Genomic DNA, 23,242 nt, shown 5'->3' with positions numbered 1-23,242 from the left:
TTCGAAAGAAATTTTGGCTATGGTATTATTTTGTCCAAGCTTAGTTTAAGTTCGATAATGGGCCATATCGGTCCACTCCTTCTGGTACCTCCCCCACAAAAGTTCAAAATTTTCCTGTAAAATAGTATGAACGATAACTCTCGAAGGGAGCAATTGATTTGGGCCAAACTTCGCACATCGTATTATTCCTTCCAGATGTATATCGGGTTCGAATATGGACTATATCGGTCCACTCCTTCCGATACCTCCCACACAAAATTCGGATAAAGTGAAGTTTAAGAGCTCCTTCCGGGTCGTTCTGAAATTTGTTTCAGAAGGTTGTCCTTGCGGCTCCCTTTACGACGGTACATTTTTGTCTTGCGCAAGTTCTCGCAGGGAATTTCTGATTGGTGCAGACTTTGCACATCGTACTATTTCATCCAGTCATATATCAGGTTGGAATATGGACTATATCGGACCACTCCTTCGGGTACCTCCCTAGGAAAAAGTGATGTTTAAGATCGCCTCTCGCATTGTTTGGATTCTTTTTTCATAGGTTTTCCTAGCGGCCTCATTTGCAACGGTACTTCCTGAGATAATGGCCCAAAAGCTCCAAAACCCTGCCGGCACATACTAAAATGGCTATTGTGCAAGATAACTCTAAAACGAATTAAATATTTCGAGTCCTTTATGAAGAAGTTTAGCTACTAAACATATTTGGTATATGTCAGTGATTTGGTAGAGCCCCACATTACGGTACCTACATATTTTAAAGCAAACTCTTGATTCAAAATCGATATATTTATATACGATATAATTAATGTGTTTAGTTTGTTTTTTTTTGTATATCTCCCTCAGCACAGTTGACTGATACTTTCTTACTTGTTTTAATTTAATTTGATCTGTCTGCTTTTTTAATAAAAATATCCGGCCGACGGTGAGTGTTGAACACACAACCGTCGGATTTGTAGTCGGACACACACGCTCTGTGCCACCGCACTCATAAATTAGCAAGGAGTAGTTATTTTTGTTTACATTACATTGTAATGGGTTACATAATGACTAACGGATCCGAATTTTTGATGGGTAATGTCATATAAATCAACACTGTTGATTACTAAGTAGCTCCATTTTATTTATTTGGGGAACCAACCAAATATGATTGCACTGTGCAACACTGAAAATACAAACAACTTATAATGGGCATTTTCTAAAAGTACATATCGAGATTACAAAAACCCTAGTTGGGTTTCGTGTTGTTAGATCGGGTTTGGATTTGATAGCCTCATCTAAACCGGGCAAAAGAGGACCCTTTTTTCCACTGATCGGGGCATTATATCAGAAACTTAAAAAAATTTTGCTTCGCGATCTTCTGTCAAACAAAAGAAGTATAAAAACTGCATTTAGCGCATCAAATTTAAAAAAATACAAAAGTATATTAGAATAAAACGGTCTTTTAACGAAATTATAAAGGACAACCTAATGATTGCTGTGGCTAACGACAAAAAGGGAAAGCCGTCCCCTACCCAAAGGACTGGTGAAGATGTAAAAGGATGTTTCTTCCAAAGGACAATTGGTCCGTAATCGCCACTAGTCACTGACAATGAATGTAAACAAACAAAACTATTCCCGTACCAATCACACAAAGCCACAAACTTTTCAGCTTCTCTGAATGGTTTCATTCTCACAACCAAAACAAAACCACAAACTTTTCAATGTAAAAAGACGAAAACCGTACGATTGCTTAAATGTACTTCGGCTATGCTTTACCGAGTTACAAACAGATTTTTTGGCAAACGTTTGCCGTGCGTTATGGTCAGTGACACACACATAACAACCCCATAATCTAACATCAACATAACACAGTGAATATTTTATCAACCACCAAACGTTTTTGATTTATTCACATGTGTTTAGTACTATTTAGTTTTCTATCTGCTCTTGTGGAGTTAAGTACTTTTCGTTAATCGTTTTGTTCGTACTCACGAATGTAAACAAAACGAAACTAAACAGCGAACTCTGCCAGCGTGGGCTATGTTTCGTTTTGTATTGTTCCTATGGAAAATACGAAACGATTGGAAATGTTATTTAAAGTATTTTTACGTACGCTGGTCACTGAACAACATGAGTCTAGTTCTCTAGATAATAGAGGCTGTCGTGGATCCACTGGAAAGACTGGGAAACAAGCATTGCTTCCAATGACAAACAAAGCAAGCTTTATGGGAATTTATGCTATTTCCCCCTTATACGGATGTCTATTTTGTCTGAGCTATTAAGGACTATCGCAAGCAGATATCCGATTGGGCAAAACTGGAACATGTCAAATATCAAAATCTACATGACCAAATTACAACGTCAAATGCACAAAATTTCTGATTAGACAAAATCGACGGAACCAAGATTTAAAGTTCCAGGACGACCTTCCTTCGCTTAGACAACCGAACTATGTTTAGGGGACCTTCTGAGATTTCTCAACTCATCAGGCTAAATATAATTACACATATGTATATTATAGCGGAATAGCAATCATTACACGAGTATGTGGTTTTCAAAACGGTATATTGAACATACGCAATGCCGCAACGTAAACCAATCAGCAGCAGTTGTCTAGTATGGTATTAACTACACACAATTATTATAACCTTAGCCTACAGATTAACGAGCCAAAATGTGCGACCAAATTGTGCCTCATTTAAATAATGGTTCTAGAACCTAAGTGTGTTTGGACGAAACCCGTTTCAGACAATATGGTGTTGATTTAGCAATATCCGTCCGTCCGTCTGTCTGTCGTAAGGTGCTGCGTATAATGCGAACTCTCAAACCTGCCTGAAGCTAGTTGATCTAGAGGTTCCCTTTGGATCTTTGTTCCTCCCTCTCCAGATCCACCCTGACTCGCCTGGGCGGCAGGAACCGACCCACTAGGTGGTGTTTTAGATGGTTTTGCCTACAACATCCAAGCAAATATTGCATCGACAACATCCTGTTGTGCAGACGCACCGGCAAGGTCTTAGACTCCTCATGAAAATGGCTCACTGAAGAAATGAGTAGACACCCTGTTGCAGTTCTCAGGGGTGCATTCTGGCAGATTCGCAAGTTATTCCTTTGCGTGTCACTTATGTTGGTAAACCAAACTGGCGCCGCATAGCTTACCACAGACCGAACTATCGCGTTGTATGTGGTTAACAATGTTTTTTTATCAGCACCCCAAGTACTGCCGGCTAGGGACTTTAGGACCTTGTTCCTGTTTCTCGTCATATCGACATAACTGCGATATGACCCCCAGGACTTTGGGGTACTTTGTGGTCGGAATTTATGACACATTCAGTGGAAGCCTTATTTACGCCGTCCATGTGGTGAACAGTATGGCTGATGACTTAGTGGTGGATATTTTCATATTCCTCGCGGGGAAGAACTCAACAAGATCAATGAGATAGGCGTTTAGACTGCTAACTCAATCCCATCGGGATTGCCTGATAAGCTAGTTGATCTAGAGGTTCCCTTTGGATCTTTGTTCCTCCCTCTCCAGATCCACCCTGACTCGCCTGGGCGGCAGGAACCGACCCACTAGGTGGTGTTTTAGATGGTTTTGCCTACAACATCCAAGCAAATATTGCATCGACAACATCCTGTTGTGCAGACGCACCGGCAAGGTCTTAGACTCCTCATGAAAATGGCTCACTGAAGAAATGAGTAGACACCCTGTTGCAGTTCTCAGGGGTGCATTCTGGCAGATTCGCAAGTTATTCCTTTGCGTGTCACTTATGTTGGTAAACCAAACTGGCGCCGCATAGCTTACCACAGACCGAACTATCGCGTTGTATGTGGTTAACAATGTTTTTTTATCAGCACCCCAAGTACTGCCGGCTAGGGACTTTAGGACCTTGTTCCTGTTTCTCGTCATATCGACATAACTGCGATATGACCCCCAGGACTTTGGGGTACTTTGTGGTCGGAATTTATGACACATTCAGTGGAAGCCTTATTTACGCCGTCCATGTGGTGAACAGTATGGCTGATGACTTAGTGGTGGATATTTTCATATTCCTCGCGGGGAAGAACTCAACAAGATCAATGAGATAGGCGTTTAGACTGTCACAACTGCTATCAATCCGCGTACGTAATTAACTCAATCCCGTCGGGAGGGCGTGGAATTGCGGAAAGGTATAGGTTAAACAGTTCCGGAGATATCAGTCCTCCTTGGCGAACTCCCTGCCTCTCTCTACGGGGATTGGACTTCTTGTTTCTGAATTCTACATATGACTGGCGAACACCCAAGGAGGTAGTGACCCAGTGTTTCAGAGACTGGAACGGTAGTATTCTCGACTTCCTCGAACAGCTTAGCATGGCTTACCGTATCAAAAGCTTTGCTCAGATCCAATGCTACCATCACTGTTCTGTGGCACGGTTGTCCTGGTTGAGCCCTCGGCTTATATATGTGGAAATGGCGTGCAGTGCTGTTGTGGTATTATTCTACTTCCAGCACCCGTGTTGATGATCCGCAACTGGATAACAAGCTCTGATGCTGGGGTGGTGTAACGCCTCAAGTATCTTTGCTACTGGTGATAAAAGTAAGATCGGGCTGTATGATTCACCGATGCTGGCATCTTTACCTGGCTTCGGGAACTATTAGGGTGCCTAGTGATAGGTTGAGGACCTTGCTTAAATACTCGACTGCCGGGTCATCCAGGTGGCTTAGCATCACCATTTAAATTTCGTCAGGTCCAAGCGGTTTGTATGATTTTGCGCTTCGGATAACATCTGCAACATCACCCATCGCAAATTGTCGTGTTTCCTCCTCGGCTGGAAGATATCGCAAATGACGTAAAACTCTTCTCTTTGCCCGATCGCTATCGGACTGGTCGATAAATTGTCGGCAAAAATAGCCCGCGCACTTTTCGAATCTGTCACATCAACACCGTTAAACATGACAGATCATCCTTTTTACCAAGGTTCGATAGCACTTTAACCGTTGCCCACAACTTACTACAACCGGTTCCAATTTTGCAGCACTTCAGATGCTTTAACCCAACGAGTTCCACTGTCAGTTCTCTGACTCTAGGATCACAAGGGTTAGTACGGCAAAGCTCATCACGCTTGATTGCTAAATCTGTCGCCATTGCTAGGAAATTAGGTCTTATTTCAGGTATTCGACCAGCAGGAATATGGGAGCAGCTGCAGTAGTGATGATGTCTCGGAAATTCCTCTCTGCTACCCGAACATCGGAGGGATTGGGCAGTTCTTTAAAGCGTTGGTCGGTGAATTCTCTGAATCCTTGCCAGTTAGCTTTCCCATGGTTAATGAAAGTACGGCGTTCAGAGGTTATGAAGTCGGTTGGTCTATTGATGGAGATGAGGATAGGGAGATTGTCCGACTTAAGGGATATGACGGGTTCCCAAGTCTTGTTCAAAGGAGTTCTAAAACAGGATTTTCCAAAAGTGAGAAGCATTTGCGGATGTCCGGGGTGGTAATTTCATAGCGATTTTTTAAACTTTTATACACTTCAAGTCATCAAAACTTAAATTTTTGAGAAGATATCCTGAACGGATCGCCATGTTCTACGGTGGTAAATATTCTCTAAAATGGATGGGAATGGCTTATGCGTAGAATCTATGACTCTAGTAGACTGTACGCGTCCAAAAATTAACATCCTGAAGGAAAAAGGCAAGCCTTGACAGGCATTACACTTGATTATAAAAAGAAACCTTGCCAAATCAGGATTTACGAGTGCACCCTTTATCAGGAGGGATATACGTATATTAAATATTACTGAAAGTACTTCGTTTTCAATATAAAGTGAATATTCATCGATATTCTAATACAATCTTTCTGTATACCCAAGTTTGGAATGGGGGTTCTATTCAAATGAGCCAAATTTGTTATTTGAGTTTTTGACATTGTTTTGCTTTCGTTGTACAATTCTTATATAAATCGGATTTGGATACAAGTGAAAGTCTAAATTTCCTCCAAACACATGAAACAAAATATAAACAAGTAAAAAATCGTTAAGTTCGGCCGGGCCGAACTTTTTATACCCTCCACCATAAAATAGTCCTAATTAAAATGGAATAATTAGGGTCCTTTTACAATTTTAGGTGGAACAACTTTTCGACAATGGTTAGACTCCTACTGTCTCCCACTATTGCTTAAATTACACTGTGAACACAAATGTTGGGACAGAGATAATTCCTTTTGGAGATGAAAGCCCTTGGTGTGTGTATATTAAAAACCCCGAAGGACAGATGCGCCGTGATTCGAACTTCCGCGTTATGGCGTGATGAAGTTTTTGCAAGAGACCCTGTAAGCCATCATGAATTAGCATTATATATTTGTTTGTTGTTTTTGTAGAGCACTTAAGCAACAATGAACAAAGATATAACGCTAATTCCTGATGGCCACAGGGTCTCTAACAAAAATTTCATCACGCCATAACGCGGAAGTTCGACTCACGGCGGATCTGTCCTTCGGGGTTCATAATATACTCACCAAGGCCTTTCTTCCCCAAGAGCAATTTTCCGTGCCCCAGACTTTCAACTCCATTTTGTTGCACAGTGTTATCTGATCTAATCTAAAAAAATGTGTTCAGCTAGGGGAAAGGTACCACCTACGGGGCTATATCAAAGAGTCAACCTATCTTTAAATTTTTTGGCGGAAAAGTTTTATAGCTGCAGGGAACTTCAAGAGTCAAATTGAGGGTAGTTTTATCAAAACAATGTAGACCCTCAAACGAATTTTAGTGAAAAAATTTCGTGACCACTGAAAATTCCCGAAAATCGGGCGGTACAGTTATATGGGGGGATATACCAAAACAATGGACATATATTGACGATTATTTTTGAATAGACAAAATTGTAGCTAAAATTCTCAAAATACCGAAAATCGGGAGATACCGTTATATGGGCGCTATACCAAAACATGAACCTATGTTGACGATGTTTGGTGGAGATATTTCATGACCACTGAGAACCTCAAATGTCAAATTGCAGATATTTCGGTTACAAATTGTGGTTAAAATTCTCAAAATACCGAAAATCGGGAGGTACCGTTATATGGGGGCTATACCAAAACATGGACCTATGTTGACGATGCTTGGTGGAGATATTTCATGACCACTGAGAACCTCAAATGTCAAATTGCAGATATTTCGGTTACAAATTGTGGTTAAAATTCTCAAAATACCGAAAATCGGGAGGTACCGTTATATGGGGGCTATACCAAAACATGGACCTATGTTGACGATGCTTGGTGGAGATGTTTCATGACCACTGAGAACCTCAAATGTCAAATTGCAGATATTTCGGTTACAAATTGTGGTAAAAATTCTCAAAATACCGAAAATCGGGAGGTACCGTTATATGGGGGCTATACCAAAACATGGACCGATGTTGACGATGCTTGGTGGAGATGTTTCATGACCACTGAGAACCTCAAATGGCAAATTACAGTAGTTCGGTTAAAAATTGTAGCTAAAATTCTCAAAATACGGAATATCGGGAGGTACCGTTATATGCGGGCTATACCAAAACATGGACCTATGTTGACGATGTTTCGTGGAGATATTTCATGACCACTGAGAACCTCAAATGTCAAATTGCAGATAGTTCGGTTAAAAATTGTGGCTAAAATTCTCAAAATACCGAAAATCGGGAGGTACCGTTATATGGGGGCTATACCAAAACATGGACCTATGTTGACGATGCTTTGTGGAGATGTTTCATGACCACTGAGAACCTCAAATGGCAAATTACAGCTAGTTCGGTTAAAAATTGTAGCTAAAATTCTCAAAATACGGAATATCGGGAGGTACCGTTATATGGGGGCTATACCAAAACATGGACCTATGTTGACGATGTTTCGTGGAGATATTTCATGACCACTGAGAACCTCAAATGTCAAATTGCAGATAGTTCGGTTAAAAATTGTGGCTAAAATTCTCAAAATACCGAAAATCGGGAGGTACCGTTATATGGGGGCTATACCAAAACATGAACCTATGTTGACGATGTTTGGTGGAGATATTTCATGACCACTGAGAACCTCATATGTCAAATTGCAGATATTTCGGTTACAAATTGTGGTTAAAATTCTCAAAATACCGAAAATCGGGAGGTACCGTTATATGGGGGCTATACCAAAACATGGACCTATGTTGACGATGCTTGGTGGAGATGTTTCATGACCACTGAGAACCTCAAATGGCAAATTACAGCTAGTTCGGTTAAAAATTGTAGCTAAAATTCTCAAAATACCGAAAATCGGGAGGTACCGTTATATGGGGGCTATACCAAAACATGGACCTATGTTGACGATGTTTCGTGGAGATATTTCATGACCACTGAGAACCTCAAATGTCAAATTGCAGATAGTTCGGTTAAAAATTGTGGCTAAAATTCTCAAAATACCGAAAATCGGGAGGTACCGTTATATGGGGACTATACCAAAACATGGACCTATGTTGACGATGTTTGGTGGAGATATTTCATGACCACTTAGAACCTCAAATGTCAAATTGCAGATATTTCGGTTACAAATTGTGGTTAAAATTCTCAAAATACCGAAAATCGGGAGGTACCGTTATATGGGGGCTATACCAAAACATGGACCTATGTTGACGATGTTTGGTGGAGATATTTCATGACCACTTAGAACCTCAAATGTCAAATTGCAGATATTTCGGTTAAAAATTGTAGCTAAAATTCTCTAAATACCGAAAATCGGGAGGTACCGTTATATGGGGGCTATACCAAAACATGGACCTATGTTGACGATGTTTCGTGGAGATATTTCATGACCACTGAGAACCTCAAATGTCAAATTGCAGATAGTTCGGTTAAACATTGTGGCTAAAATTCTCAAAATACCGAAAATCGGGAGGTACTGTTATATGGGGACTATACCAAAACATGGACCTATGCCCATATCCTTTGGGATATAAGTTTGTTGATCACTAGGAACCCTAAATCCCAAATTATAGCCAATTCAGTCTGCAAATGTGGCGAAGAACGTCAAAATACCTCAAATCCGGAGGTACCGTTATATGGGGGCTATACCAAAAAGTGGACCGATATAGCCCATCTTCGAACTTGACCTGCCTATGGAAAAAAGACCCTCGGGTGCAAAATTTCAGCACTCTATCTCAATTATTGCGGACGCTAGAGTGATTACAACAGACGGACAGACGGACAGACAGACGGACAGACGGACATGGCTAGATCGTCTTAGAATTTTATCCTGATCAAGAATATATATACTTTATAGGGTCGCAAATGATTAGTTCGATGTGTTACAAACAGAATGACAAACTTAATTTACCCTCCATACTATGGTGGAGGGTATAAAAAAACTTCGATACTTCATATCTTTTATAAATAGGGAAAAAATGGAGGTTGAAAAATAAATTGGTAGGGGGTTCTATTCAAGTGAGCGGCACTGTACTACTCCCGGCAAGGTCGACTAATACTTTTTTACTTGTTTATTTTATCTGCTATCTGTTAATAATTTTTCGGATCTTGTCAAAATTGGTATGCAATGTACGTCCATGCTTCTGTCCAACTACAGATAGATAGGGGCGGCCGCTGTTCAGGGACGTAGCCAGGATTTCATTTCGGGGGGGGCCCACCTGACCAAAATTTTGAAAGTTCATGTTAACGAAAATGTTTATTTAGCAAAGATGTAAACCTTATTTTAGACTAATTCTACTGATGAAATAATTTTTAATATTATTTTTTAGTTCATATGGCGCAAGACTTCTTGGCCAATTTTATCTTGTTTTTAGAACTTTTTTGACAATATGTCACAGTTAATATATGGTCAAAACATGAATATATTAATAATTCCATATACTTTTGGGCGTATCATTTATCAAATAATTCACAACTAAACTGAATGTTATGAAATTCAGTGATATCACTTCGGTAAGGCCAAAAGAAAGCGAATACAATGGAAAACTTTAGAAATATCATAACATTTAATTTTCAAATATCTTAACATTATAATTTTCAAAAATATGCAAAAATTCGATGTCTACATATCGCAAAGAATTTCTGAAGGCCGAGAACTAATGCTGAGCAATAGTTAGTCTATCAATCAAGAAATTGTAGCACCTAATCGCGGTTATGTAAATGGCAAATTCTGTCGCCCAATCGTGCATCTGTCAATAGACTAATTTTGGCGTCCAATCGTCGGACTTCACTTATAGAAATTCTGGATCTTCTCATAGATTTATCAGGAACAAGGGAATCTCTGGAATCCAGTCTTAACTTCGTTTAAAATGAAATTATGTCGCCCAATCCAAGGTCTATACATTTATACATTATTTTACCAAAAATCCATAAACACAATTTTTCCCTATCTACACGATAATTCTCAAACAGATCAACCGATTCGGTCCAAAATTTGACCTTCGTGATATTTTGATCAACTTCGAAGATGGGCCATATCGATCTATTCTTCCGGCAGTTTTAGACCTCTCTGGATAAGCTGTGTAAACTTAAGACCTCAATGATCATGGCTTCACTTCCTTTATGCTAATAATTTAGTTATAAGAAAAAATATAAAATAAATAAATTAATAAATAAATAAAAAACTCTCTGGGGCAAGTTTCAGAGGCAAGACCATACTTCCAGAGAAAATGGCCCGAAAGCTGTAAAGAACACCTAAGGCAATTGTGAGTAGTGGCTAGTGCGCACGACAACTTTCGAACAGGATACTGCGTTGGTCCAAACTTTGTTTATCGCAATATTTCTGCGAGCCTTATATATACAAAATTCGATGATGGTGCTTTTCGGTCTACTTCTTCTGGAATTTTCTCCCCAAATTTCAAGAATTTTAGCTAAAGTGGTATGCGCGAGTTTCTTGAACGGAGCAACAGATTTGGTCCAAACTTTGGATCTAGTAATATTGTTTCCAAACTTAGTTTTTGCTCGAAAATGGGCCATAATGGGGTACCTCTCTCACAAACCTTCAAAATAGTTGTTTAAGTGCACTTTAGAGCGGAATTAAGTTTTTCGTGGGCAAGTCCATATTTCCTGACATAAGAGTCATAAGGTGAAAATTATACTGTGGCGAACTGAAATGACTGGTGGGCGCAATATATTTTCAAAGGAATGGCTCCCAAAATAAAATCTACTCCAAAAATTAACTATGTCGGTCCGGTCGATTTCTCCATACCTCCTCCGCAACACTTGTGATCAATGATACAAATCCATATTTTGTTTGCAAGTTCATACGTCCGAAAATGGCTAAAAATTTCTGAAAATCTCCTAATACATGGTTTTTGGGTTTAAGGATTTTGGCTGTGTAGCCGCTATTCGATCTGTCTATAGATGGAAGTTTCAATTCATTTTGACGAAGAAGAACCTGTTTCCGATCAGGTTTTAGATTTCGTTTGTCGTCACAAGGTCCTTTACCGAAGCAGGAAAAATTAACATTTCTAGAAACGTGCATCCATTGAAAGTACTTCCCAAAATACAATTGCTGTGGGTTTCTAATACGTTCTCTTCTGGTTTTATTCAGAGAGTAATAGTCAGAAAAATCTCTGAAGATGAAATTCGTTGTAATTTTGAAATATTGGAAATAATATGTAATAAATCAATATATATAAAGTAGAAAAAAGTTTGTACGTTTGTTTGTTTGAAGTTTATGGACTCAAAAACCGCTAAACCGATCTTCCTGAAATTTTCAGAGTATATCACTACATGGCCTGAAGGTAACATAGGCTATAGAAATTTCTGAAATTCCGCGTTGATCCGGAGATATAGCATCAGAATCGGAGGTACCTCCAAAAATGTAGATTTTTTATGCAAATATCTATAGAATGGTAACAGATAATGTCTCCAAATTTTGGATGTGTGCAGGAATTTGGTCTAGAAATAAATCGGACTAAAATGATCTACAATTGAAATCGGTTCAGATTTGTATAAAGCGCCTATATATATTTTCGGCCGATTTCATTTATTTTATGTATTAAACACTCTATGTATGTCCAATTTCAATGAAATTTGGAATGTGTGACGGAATTGGGTCTAGAAATAAATTTTTCAAATTATATTGGAATCGGTTCAGATTTGGATATAGCTCCCATATATATTTTCGTCCGATTTCATGTATTTGATGCACCAAACATGCTTTATATACTCGATTTTAATCAAATTTGCAATGAGTGACGAAAATAGGCCAATAAATAAATTTTTCAAAATATATTTTACCTTATGCGTGGTAGCGAAGCGCACCGGGCTCAATAATCTTGATTTTATAAACATTCGAAAGGTCGAACAAAACATACAAATTCGACAGAAAAATCCTTTTGTCCAATAGACATTTACGACACTGCGGTGGAACAGAAATTATATTATAAAAAATGGTTGATATACATATTTTTTATTGCAAATTTCAAACATAATAAAGAATTTGTAATTGTTATGAATTTCAAAATAGTTCATTATAAAAACGTGTTAGAGTAAATATACAAACACTTAAAACCACAAAGAATAAGCAATCGTTTTACATTTTATTGTTGAATTGCTCTTATAAAAATTTCAAAAACAAAATATCGCAAAAATGTTTTTTTCTGGATGTTGTTTATAAGCCAAAGTATTGGACCTAGTATGTTACAAACGTTCAATAAATACAAATAAACGAATTGTTCTGAACTCAGTAAAACTTACAGTCAGCTTAAAATTCCGATCAAACGCTTAATCAACACCTTAAAACTTAACAAGAACTATGCATAAAATTGCTCAAAAAGCCTAACTTGTTCATTATTTTTATATTTTCAAATATGTTGGACAATAAGTATACCAATGTAGTTAAATAATTCTCTGCAATACTTCCAACTACTTTACATATTTCTTGAACAATTTAAAACAGTTTAAAATTTAACTCAAAAATTAAAAAAATGTGTAACATAAGCTAATATCCTATGGGAACTAAAATCATTTCGGGCCCCCCCCCTGGCTACGTCGGTGCCGCTGTTGTATATTTTAGCCACAAAAGTTAAAATTTTGTTCATTTGGCCCTCGAAGTAGTGTCGAGATGATGATATTTGGGAAGTTACCATCTAATCTCAATTCGTAATAAAGTAAGTATTCTGTCCCGGTCTGTTAGTGTAATTGTTTGATTTTGGATATATATATGGATGTGTGTGGTTGTGATTTTTATTTATATACAATTGAATTTAACTTACCTTCTGGTCTCAATCTAACTGGAGGCGAGGTCAACTTAAGTGCTGTTGTAGAAGGCGGAGTCTTGCGTCGACCACCAAACACATAGTCATATGAATCTTCACTCAAATTGGACACTATGTTATATAGAAAATTTAAGGCATATTTTTTGACAATTATTTAAATCGTGGACTTTCACAAGAAAAAAATTTAAAGCACAAACAAAATCAATCACACAAAACAATGGAAATTATAAAATTAAGAAACAAAACGTTTAATTTACACGTAACTAAAAATAAATGGAAATTATACAAGAAATCTCTGTTATAATAGACATTCTAATATATAACAGAAATTATTAAAACGTATATTTCATTAGAATATATGTACGTATGTTCGCATAAGATTAACTATCATTTTTTGCAACGCACAAAACAAGTCTAAAAGTGTTGTCAATATAACTCTTGCTTGTTTTTTGTGGACGTTTGTTTCTTTCGCTTGTTTTTGTTATTGTTTTGTTTAGGGTGGGTGGTGGTGTTCTTTGTCTCTTTTCATACTCACTCTACGGAACGGAATTTTGTTAGTTTGTTTTGTATAAAAATTATTTTTTGTTAGTTTATTTTTTAAGCCATAAATTTATGCATTTTTGTTTTAAAGTATGAAGTTTGAGTTGTTTGGTCGGTTGGTTGGTCATTTCAATCCAATGACAAACGAATTCACAAGGAATGGAAAAAACAGAAGAAAAAGAAAAGGGAAGTAGTTGTAGATTTTGTTTTATTTAAAACTTTGTAAGCATTTTTGTTAGATGGAATTGAAAAAGTTATAATATTATTTTTTGTATTTTTTATCTTTTTGTTTATTTCTTTTTGCTGGTGTACTTCTTTAGTGAACATCAACATCAACATACAGAGAGATAGTTAGAAAATTCAAAGGATGAGTAAAAAGAAAGAAAAACAAATGGTAACAAGTAACAAAATTTACAGGAATACCAATGCATGTGATTATGAAGGAATGCAAAGTTTTGTATTTCATTCGTTTTGTTTTTTGTTTTGCTGGTGGTGGAAAACATTTGTAGCAGGAAAAAAAATATTCTCAGAATTCTTCAATCACAAAAACTAAGCAGTTGCGCTATAAAAACACAAAAACCAAAATCTGATTTCTAGTATCATTACTTAGAATGGCTTGCTGATGATGACGATGATTGTTTGATTTTGTTGCCTATTTCTAGGGAAAAGATAGAAGCATTAACATTTCAATTCACAAAAGTGTTTACATAAATTTTTGCACTTAAAAAATAATAAAAAACTAATTCAAACAGAAAACAAAATTAAAAGGACTGTTCAAAATACTTGATGCTTTCCTTTACCGGGTTGGATGGTTCTCTCCGCTACAATGGATTTTGTTTAAATGATGATGAACAGTTGGATATTGTAAGGTGCATTTGATTGCAACATCAATGTAATAAAATTTACATATTTTTTGGGTGTATATGTGGGGTTCTGGTTTAAACAGTCTTACAAAAATGCTGTACAAAAGAAGAATCCAATTAGGAGAGGGTGAAATTGGGGAACATATCGGAGGACATTTAACATTTAAATTTAACAACGTGGATTTTAAAAAGACTTTCTTTGGGTTTTTTTTTGAAAATTCAGTGTGGAATTCAAATCATAATAAGTTTAACAGTAACAAATAACATTACAATATTAATAAGAAAAAATTAAAAATAATTCTGTATCGTAACAATGTAACAATGTAAAAGACAAGATAGTATTGCGGAAATGTAGTGACAATTTCTATATCGAAAAAACGTAAAATTTGATAAAGCGAATATTTTTCATTTATTATTTTTGTAGAACATGAATCTACGACCAGGGCCCTATTCCACGAAACAACTTATCGCAAATTTGTCCGTTCCACTGAACCCTTATTTTTGATAAGTGATAAGTTGAGTTTGCTAAGTTTTCAAACAAATTTTGCTCTCTTTTTTATTTCTGTTCCACAAACGTCCTCTTCTGCTAAGTGAAAAGTTGCAACTGCAAAGTGTATTTTGTTAAGACTTTGCAAAAAATTGTGCTCTTTCGTTCCACAGAAAACTTTGCATTTTATTTTTGAAGACCACATTTTGATAAGTTTGCCTAAAATGTTCGGGTTAAACGTCCACTTTGCCAATGTACTTACATACATACAATGTTAAAATAACTAACGTTTTTAAAACGTTACGAAGTGAGATTTTGTTTGGAAATATTGAAAACACGGTAATGACAAGAACTGAACTTCCCTCTCCCAACTTCCACCCTCAGAACCATCGCCCCCAGAACTTTCAACCTACGAACCACACCCTTGTGAACTTCCACCCTGCGATCAACCCCATTCCGAACATAAAACCTCCGAACCAACCCACAGATCACTTAGACTAAACTCTATTTCAGATTTTTTTTTATTTTATTTTATTTTTGCTTTGTTTTTATTTTATTTTCATTTGTTTTTTACTTTTTTTATTTAATTTTTTTTTTAATTTTTACTTTATTTTTTTTTTCACTTTTATTTTTTTTTAATTTTTAATTTATTTTATTTTCATTTTATTGTTATTTTTTATTTTTATTTCATTTTTACTTTATTATACCCTACACCACTTTGTGGGGAGGGTATTATAAGTTGGTTTTGGCCAAAAAGTTTGTAACGCATCGAAATAATGGTCGTAGACCCATACTTATATATACCAAAATGAATGTCTCGACGAGCTGAGTCGATCTGGCTATGTGTGTCCGTCCGTCAGTCCGTCCGTCCGTCTGTCCATCTAAACTTTGTAATCACGCTACAGATCGCAATTTTGATCGGATCGTCACGAAATTTTGGATGTTGATGGGGGTCCCGGAGGGGAAGAAGCCTATTGATTTTGGTGATGGTCGGATAATAGTTAGGGGTCGGAATGGGCAAAAAACTTATGTGGATAAAAAGACAACGTTTTTTTCCAAAGCGAATATCTCAGCTTCTATAGGGGGTATACCAAAAGCAAAACCAGACAATAAAATAGAAAATATCACCTTTCTAATGATGTAAAGTAGGTTCTCGTAGGTGATCAAACAACGAAGATATCACAATAGTCGCAAATAAAACCCAAATTTTCATTTTTGCGATTTTAATTTAATGACGAATATCACAGCTTTGGTTGGGGACTTTCCAAAAGCAAAGCCTGGCTATGAAAGTAGAAGATCTCATCTTTACAATGATGTAAACTAGGTCGGCGTAGGTGACCAAATAACGGAGATATCGCATAAGTCAGCAATACATCCCATTTTTCCACTTTTTTTGAAATCACGCTACAGGTCGCAATTTTGATCGGATCGTTACGAAATTTTGAGGGTTAATGGGGGTCACACAGATGAAGAAGCCTATTGATTTTGGTGATAGTCGGATAATATTTAGGGGTCGTAATGGGCAAAAAAGTTATTTGGGGAAAAAGACAACGTTTTTTGCCTAAGGGAATATCTCAGCTTCAATATTATGTATACCAAAAGCAGGCCATGAAAGTAGAACATATCGCCTTTCTAATGATTTAAAGTAGGTTCTCGTAGGTGATCAAACAACGAATATATCGCAATAGCCGATAATAGAACCCAACTTTTTATTTTTGCGATTTTAATAATAATGACGAATATCACAGCTTCGGTTGAGGATCTTCCAAAAACAAAGTCTGCCTATGAAAGTAGAAAATCCCATCTTTACAGTGATGCAAAGTAGGTTGGCGTAGGTGGCCACATAACGGAGATATCACAATAGTCGGCAATACATCCAATTTTTTCATTTTTTTGTAATCACGCTACAGGTCGCAATTTTAATCGGATCGTCACGAAATTTTGGGGGCTAATGGGGATCCTACAGAGAAAGAAGCCTATTGATTTTGGTGATGGTCGGATAATATTCAGAGGTTGGAATGGGCAAAAAACTTATTTGGAGAAAAAGACAACGTTTTATTTCAAAGCGAATATTTCTGCTTCTAAAACCTGCTGATGAAAGTAGAAAATATCACCTTTGCAACGATATTACGTAGGTTGTCGTAGGTGGTCAAACAACGAAGATATCCCAAAAGCCGCTTATAGAACACAACTTTTCATTTTTGCGATTTAATAATAATGACGAATATCACAGCTTTGGTTCCGCACCTTCCAAAAGCAGGTTGGCGTAGGTTTCCAAATAACGGAGATATCACAATAGTCGGTAATACATCCCATTTTTCCACTTTTTTGGAAATCACGCTACAGGTCGCAATTTTAATTGGATCGTCACGAAATTTTGGGTGTTAATGGGGGTCCCACAGAGGAAAAAACCTTTTGATTTTTGATAATGGTCGGATATTATTCAGGGGTCGGAATGTGACAAAAAAATATTTGGAAAAAAGGCCAACGTTTTATTTCAAAGTTAATATCTCCCTTCTGTAGGAGGTATATCGAAAGCAAAACCTGGCAAGGAAAGTAGAAAATATCACCTTTACAACGATGTGAAGTAGGTTGTCATTGGTGGTCAAACAACAGAGACATCGCAATAGTCGGTAATGCATCCCTTTTTCCATTTTTGTGCAATCACACTACGAAATTTTGATCGGATCCTCGCAAAATTTTGGGGGTTGATGGGGGTCTAACACAAAAAGAAGTCTATTGATGCTTGGGATACATCCCACTTTTCCATTTTTTATTTGGGTTGTAGTGTCGATGCACTTAAATGCGTTTCAAAAAAATTGACCTGTGTTAATGAAGACATTCAGAGCAAAGGCGCTAAGCTATCCCAATTTTAATATTTTGAATTTTATAAGTCAAAAGCTTATGAACAGGGGTAGTGGTGTAGGGTATCACATAGTCGGCCCCGACCCGACTATAGCCTTGGCTCACTTGTTTTTATTTTATTTTTATTTAATTTTTTATTTCATTTTTATTTTATTTAATTTTATTTTATTTTATTTTATTTTATTTTATTTTATTTTATTTTATTTTATTTTATTTTATTTTATTTTATTTTATTTTATTTTATTTTATTTTATTTTATTTTATTTTATTTTATTTTATTTTATTTTATTTTATTTTATTTTATTTTATTTTATTTTATTTTATTTTATTTTATTTTATTTTATTTTATTTTATTTTATTTTATTTTATTTTATTTTATTTTATTTTATTTTATTTTATTTTATTTTATTTTATTTTATTTTATTTTATTTTATTTTATTTTATTTTATTTTATTTTATTTTATTTTATTTTATTTTATTTTATTTTATTTTATTTTATTTTATTTTATTTTATTTTATTTTATTTTATTTTATTTTATTTTATTTTATTTTACTTTATTTTATTTTATTTTATTTGATTTTATTTTTATTTTATTATCATTTTTATTTTAATTTATCCTACTTTATTTTATTTTCATTTTATTTTTTTTAATAAAAACATTACTCAAAAAATTACACACAGTGTTATGATTCAAAACAAAATGAAAAAACAAATTTGAGAAAGACAAACGAGTGTGGTAGTATTTCTTACGCATTCATTTTTTAACATACATAAACAGACTGTAAGTAAGCTACCTAAGGTGTGAACCATTATGGTTCATTTTCGAACTTAAACTAAGTTTGGAAAACATACATATTACGAGATTCAAAGTTTCGACCAACTCGATTGCTCCATTTAAGAGATATCACGCGTACCATTTTAGCAAATACGTTTGACCTTTTGTGGTGAAGGAACCTGAAGGAGTGGACCGATAAACACTGCATTCGAACTTTATCTACGAAAGTTGTCGTGCGCACTAGCCGCTACATATGTTGGCAATGAGAGTTTTTTTTACAGCTTTCGGACCATTTTCTCAGGAAGTATGGACTTGTCCCTGTCATAATAGGGGCTCCTAGAACTTGTTCGAGAGTTACCGTGCACACAATTTTGAAATTTTGTGCGGGAGATACCGAAAGGATGTGCACCGATATGGCCCTTCGAACTAAGTTTGGACAAAATATTACGAGGGCCAAATTGATGTTTTCTCATGCTTCGACAAAATATTTCCTTGTTTTTGAAAACTATTCATCCAAAACAATTCATGAAGGAAACCTCCTTCGATTGTACATGTGTATGTATTGAGAAATGATTCTAGACAAGACTCTAGGTAGACTTGATAGAAAAGGCTTCAAAAAAACTACATATTTATAAATTTGCAATAATATCTGTATTAATAGAGGTTTCCAAACTCCGCCTTTGTCTTCTAGCTATTCACATCAGATATGCCCGATGAGCTGAATTAACCACCAGCGAAACGATCGTAGCATATTGGTTTTTTTGTGTGGGACTTCGCTAGAATTCACTTTTTCAGTACGAACTCCTTAGGTCATGTTAGCTCGATTAATTCAATTAATTAAAAACGAGAAAATCATGTTTAAAAATATCAGTTTCACAGAACCGATGATTTCTATAAGGTTTTAAAGATAATTAACAACGAGGGAGCACGAGAGCGACAAGGGACAATACGAATTATCACGAATCTATATTAAAAACACTTCACAAATTCTCTTAATTAAATTTCTACTTTCAGATGTATAAATTCTTTCATTTTCAAATATTAACTTGCAAACTCCCTTCATAAAAAATATACAAATAAAATAATGATTCATTAACTAAAAATGTGCTACACATAACGAAAAACCAAAAAAAAAAAACGGAACATGCAAAAAAAAAAAAACTACAATAAAATGTATCTACACAAATATGGCGAGATCAAACGCACATACACACACATAATTACATATTCAAAATGTGCCTTCTTTTCAAAAAACAAAATCATTCTTCATTAACAGATACAACAGCAACGACAAAAATGTTATCAAACTCAAAAATCTATCAGAAAATGATGTCTTCTTGTTTTTATATTGGCATTGGCAAAAGTTATAACAGGAAGTAGATTTTTTAGCAATTCGCACCTGGAAATACCGTTAAAGGTTGTAAGACTTGTGTTGAACGCAGTGGCGGTAACAGCGGTGGCAATTGTCCAAATGGATCCTGATCGTTGGATATGGAAGACGATGTTGGTGGCGAGATCATCGATATATCAACGCTATGCGCCATTTCATTATTACGGCCAGCTATATTTTCAGATTTTTTCAAATATTTCGAGTGAAATTACAAAAATGTAAATTGTAGAATGAGAAGATAAAGAAGAAAGAGAAAAGTGGAAAAGATAATAATAAAAGATTATTAAAAAATCTGTTAAAAATATTTATTTTTATTTATCTAGAATACAGTGTGGTAATGCAGAGCTTTAGGGCGTATTAGTAATACGTCGTTAAAGTACATATGAACGTATTAGTAATGCCCCCATTATTATAAGTCTTCTTTTGTTATAGTTTGAATTTACCGAACAGATTTATAGCGTTCTGGTTAACTTAGAGTTAAAAGTGATGATTGAATTTCTAGGAGGAGCTTCAATGTAAAAATTATATTTTTAATGCCTCCAAACTAGTTTATTTTGCATTTTCAAATCCATCAGGTAGTAAAAGAACACATATAATAATGGCCCATACTGTATTAACATACGTATACGACTGAATTTTTTCTGTTTTAAAACGCAACAACAAAATAAGTGACAAAAACGTGTTTTTTATTTTTTGGTAAAATAACAAATGTTTCACATTGGTATAAAGGAAAAATTGTATTGACAAATTTTAAAAAATTAAGAAAAAATTTTAATTATTCGAATTCCACTGCCAAATAAGACATAAAATTTTTTTAATTAATCGTAGTTTAATACAAAAAAACCAAGAAAATCGAAGAGAACAACCATGGATAAAAATTGATTTTAAATTTTACATCGCGAAAATTGCATCCAAGGCCACTGGGCAATTTTCCCCTATTTTTTATAACATATTATCAGCAAAAAATATAAAAAACAGATTTTTTCTATTTTTACCAACATTAAAGAAAGTATGTGTCTTTCTTTGCACATAGTGTTTACAGAATTCGACTTCAAATCGCGATAGCTCTAGAACCGTTAGTCAAAAACAAACTGAAAATATACTGAAATGTTTTGCTGATACCACAGCAAAAAACAAAGGGAATCATAAACCACATTCTGTAAAAGTGTCCGATTTCACTCAGAAATCCCCAGTATAAAATACGAAGTCAATGTAACCATGTCCGTCAGCCTGTTGAAATACAAATACACCTCGCAATATTAAAGAAAGATCTTTTTACTTTGGTACATAGAGCTTGTGTTTGGCGATCCACATCTTCCTATAGCCCCTATAAAATTGTACCTCCCGATTTTCGGTATCTTGACGGTGGTGACCTAACTATCGCACCAAAATAGCTGAAATTTGGTTTAGTCTACGTTGAGGTTAAGAACTTCGAACCAGAAATTTGTCGGTACAGGGCCACCTCTTTATATAGACCCATAGAACGGTACCTCCCGATTTCTTGTATTTTGTAACCTTACTATCGCACCGAATTGGCTGAAATTTGGTATTTAGACTTCGTTGGGGGTAACGAACTTTCAATCAGAAATTTGTCGGTATAAGTTCAAGTCTTCATATAGCCCACCTAAACGGCTGAAATTTGGTATTTTGTCTTCGCTGGGAGTGAAGATCTTTCAACCAGTAATTTGTAGGTATAGGTCCACGTCTTCATATAACCCTTATAGAACAGTACCCTCATAGAACGGTATCCTCATAGAACGGTGGCCTCAATATCCATCCCAAATGGTTGAAATTTGGTATTTAGTCTTCGTTGGGGGTAAAAAAACTTCCAACCAGAAAATCGGTTCGGTAAATGGTCTTCATACAGCCCCCATAGAACGGTACCTTCCGATTTTCGGTATTTTGAAGGTGGTGACCTCAGTATCGCACCCAAACGGCTGGCATTTTGTATTAAGTTGGGGGTAAAAACCTCAAATTTGTCGGTATAGGTCCACGTTTTCATATAGTCCCCATAGAAAGGTCCCGCCCGATTTCTGTATTTTGAAGGTTATAAACTTACCATCGCGCAGAAATGACTGAAATTTGGTACTTAGTCTTCGGTGGGGGTAAAGAACGTTCAACCAAAAATAAGCCCACGTCTTCATATAGCCACCACAGAACGGTCCCACCCAATTTTCAACAGTTTGAAGATTTTAGCGTCAATATTAAACCGAAATGGCTGAAATTTGATATTTAGTCTTTGATGGAGGAATAAACCATTTCAGATGAGAATTGTTGGCACAGGTCCGCGTTTTCATATAATCCCATTGATCGGTACCGTCCGCTTTTAGCTAGTTTGATGGTTGTGACCTCACTATTGCACCGAAATGGCTGAAATTTGGTATTCAGACTTCTTTGGAGGTATAAAACTTTCCACCAGAAATTTGTTGGTATAGGTCCACGTATCTCTCGATTTTCGTTATTTTTAAAATTTTTCCCTTAATAACCAACCCAAATGGCTTAGATTTGGTATTTAGTCTTGGAGCCTTAGCCCCCCAAACCTAAAATAAGTCGGTATAAGTCCACGTCTTCATATAGCCACCACAGAACGGCCCCACACGATTTTCGGTAGCTTGAAGGTTTTAGCGTAGTTATTATACCGAAATATCTTAATTTGATGGTTGTGGCATCAATATCGCACCGAAATTGCTGATATTTGGTGTTGAGACTTCTTTGGAGGTGTAAAATTTTCCACCAAAAATTTTGTCTTCATATAGCGCCCATAGAACGGTACCCTCCGATTTTCGGTATTTTTAAAGCTTTATCCTCCATTATTCAAGCGAAACGGCTGAAATTTGGTATTTAGTCTTCGTTGGAGACTGTCCTCCAGAATTTTCTCGGTAAATGTCACGTTTTGTACAGCCCCACAGATTTTAATCTCATTAACTAAACCAAAATGACTGAAATTCCCTATTTAGTCTTCGCTAGGGGCACAAAAACTTATTACAGGTACAAAACATACCTTGCAAAACTCAGACAGTATAGGTCCGCATTTTGGTATAGCTCGCTAATAAGCGTACCACCAGATTTGAGCTAAGGATTTATGTCAAATTTTTCTGCAAAATTCGTTGTTATTTGGGATTTTGTCTTCGCAGAATATAAAATCCTTACGTGAAAAAA

At 35.9% G+C, this 23,242-nt stretch overlaps 1 protein-coding gene across 1 annotated transcript in view; it reads right to left on the bottom strand.

Moving 5' to 3' along the window:
- The window catches only part of Glut1 (Glucose transporter 1), a 209,758-nt gene that overhangs the window by 112,009 nt on the left and 74,507 nt on the right, over nucleotides 1–23,242 (bottom strand). Inside the window, 2 exon segments of the mRNA XM_073984030.1 lie at nucleotides 13,160–13,273; nucleotides 20,093–20,254. Of these exon segments, the coding sequence (XP_073840131.1) occupies nucleotides 13,160–13,273; nucleotides 20,093–20,237 (259 nt within the window). The 5' untranslated portion in view covers nucleotides 20,238–20,254.

The sequence above is a fragment of the Musca autumnalis genome, unplaced genomic scaffold (genome assembly GCF_047663935.1).
Source record: "Musca autumnalis isolate F117 unplaced genomic scaffold, ASM4766393v1 scaffold_4, whole genome shotgun sequence".
NCBI lineage: Eukaryota > Metazoa > Arthropoda > Insecta > Diptera > Muscidae > Musca > Musca autumnalis.
The sequence above is the reverse complement of the archived record's forward strand: the minus strand, read 5'-3'. Positions and strand labels throughout refer to the sequence as shown.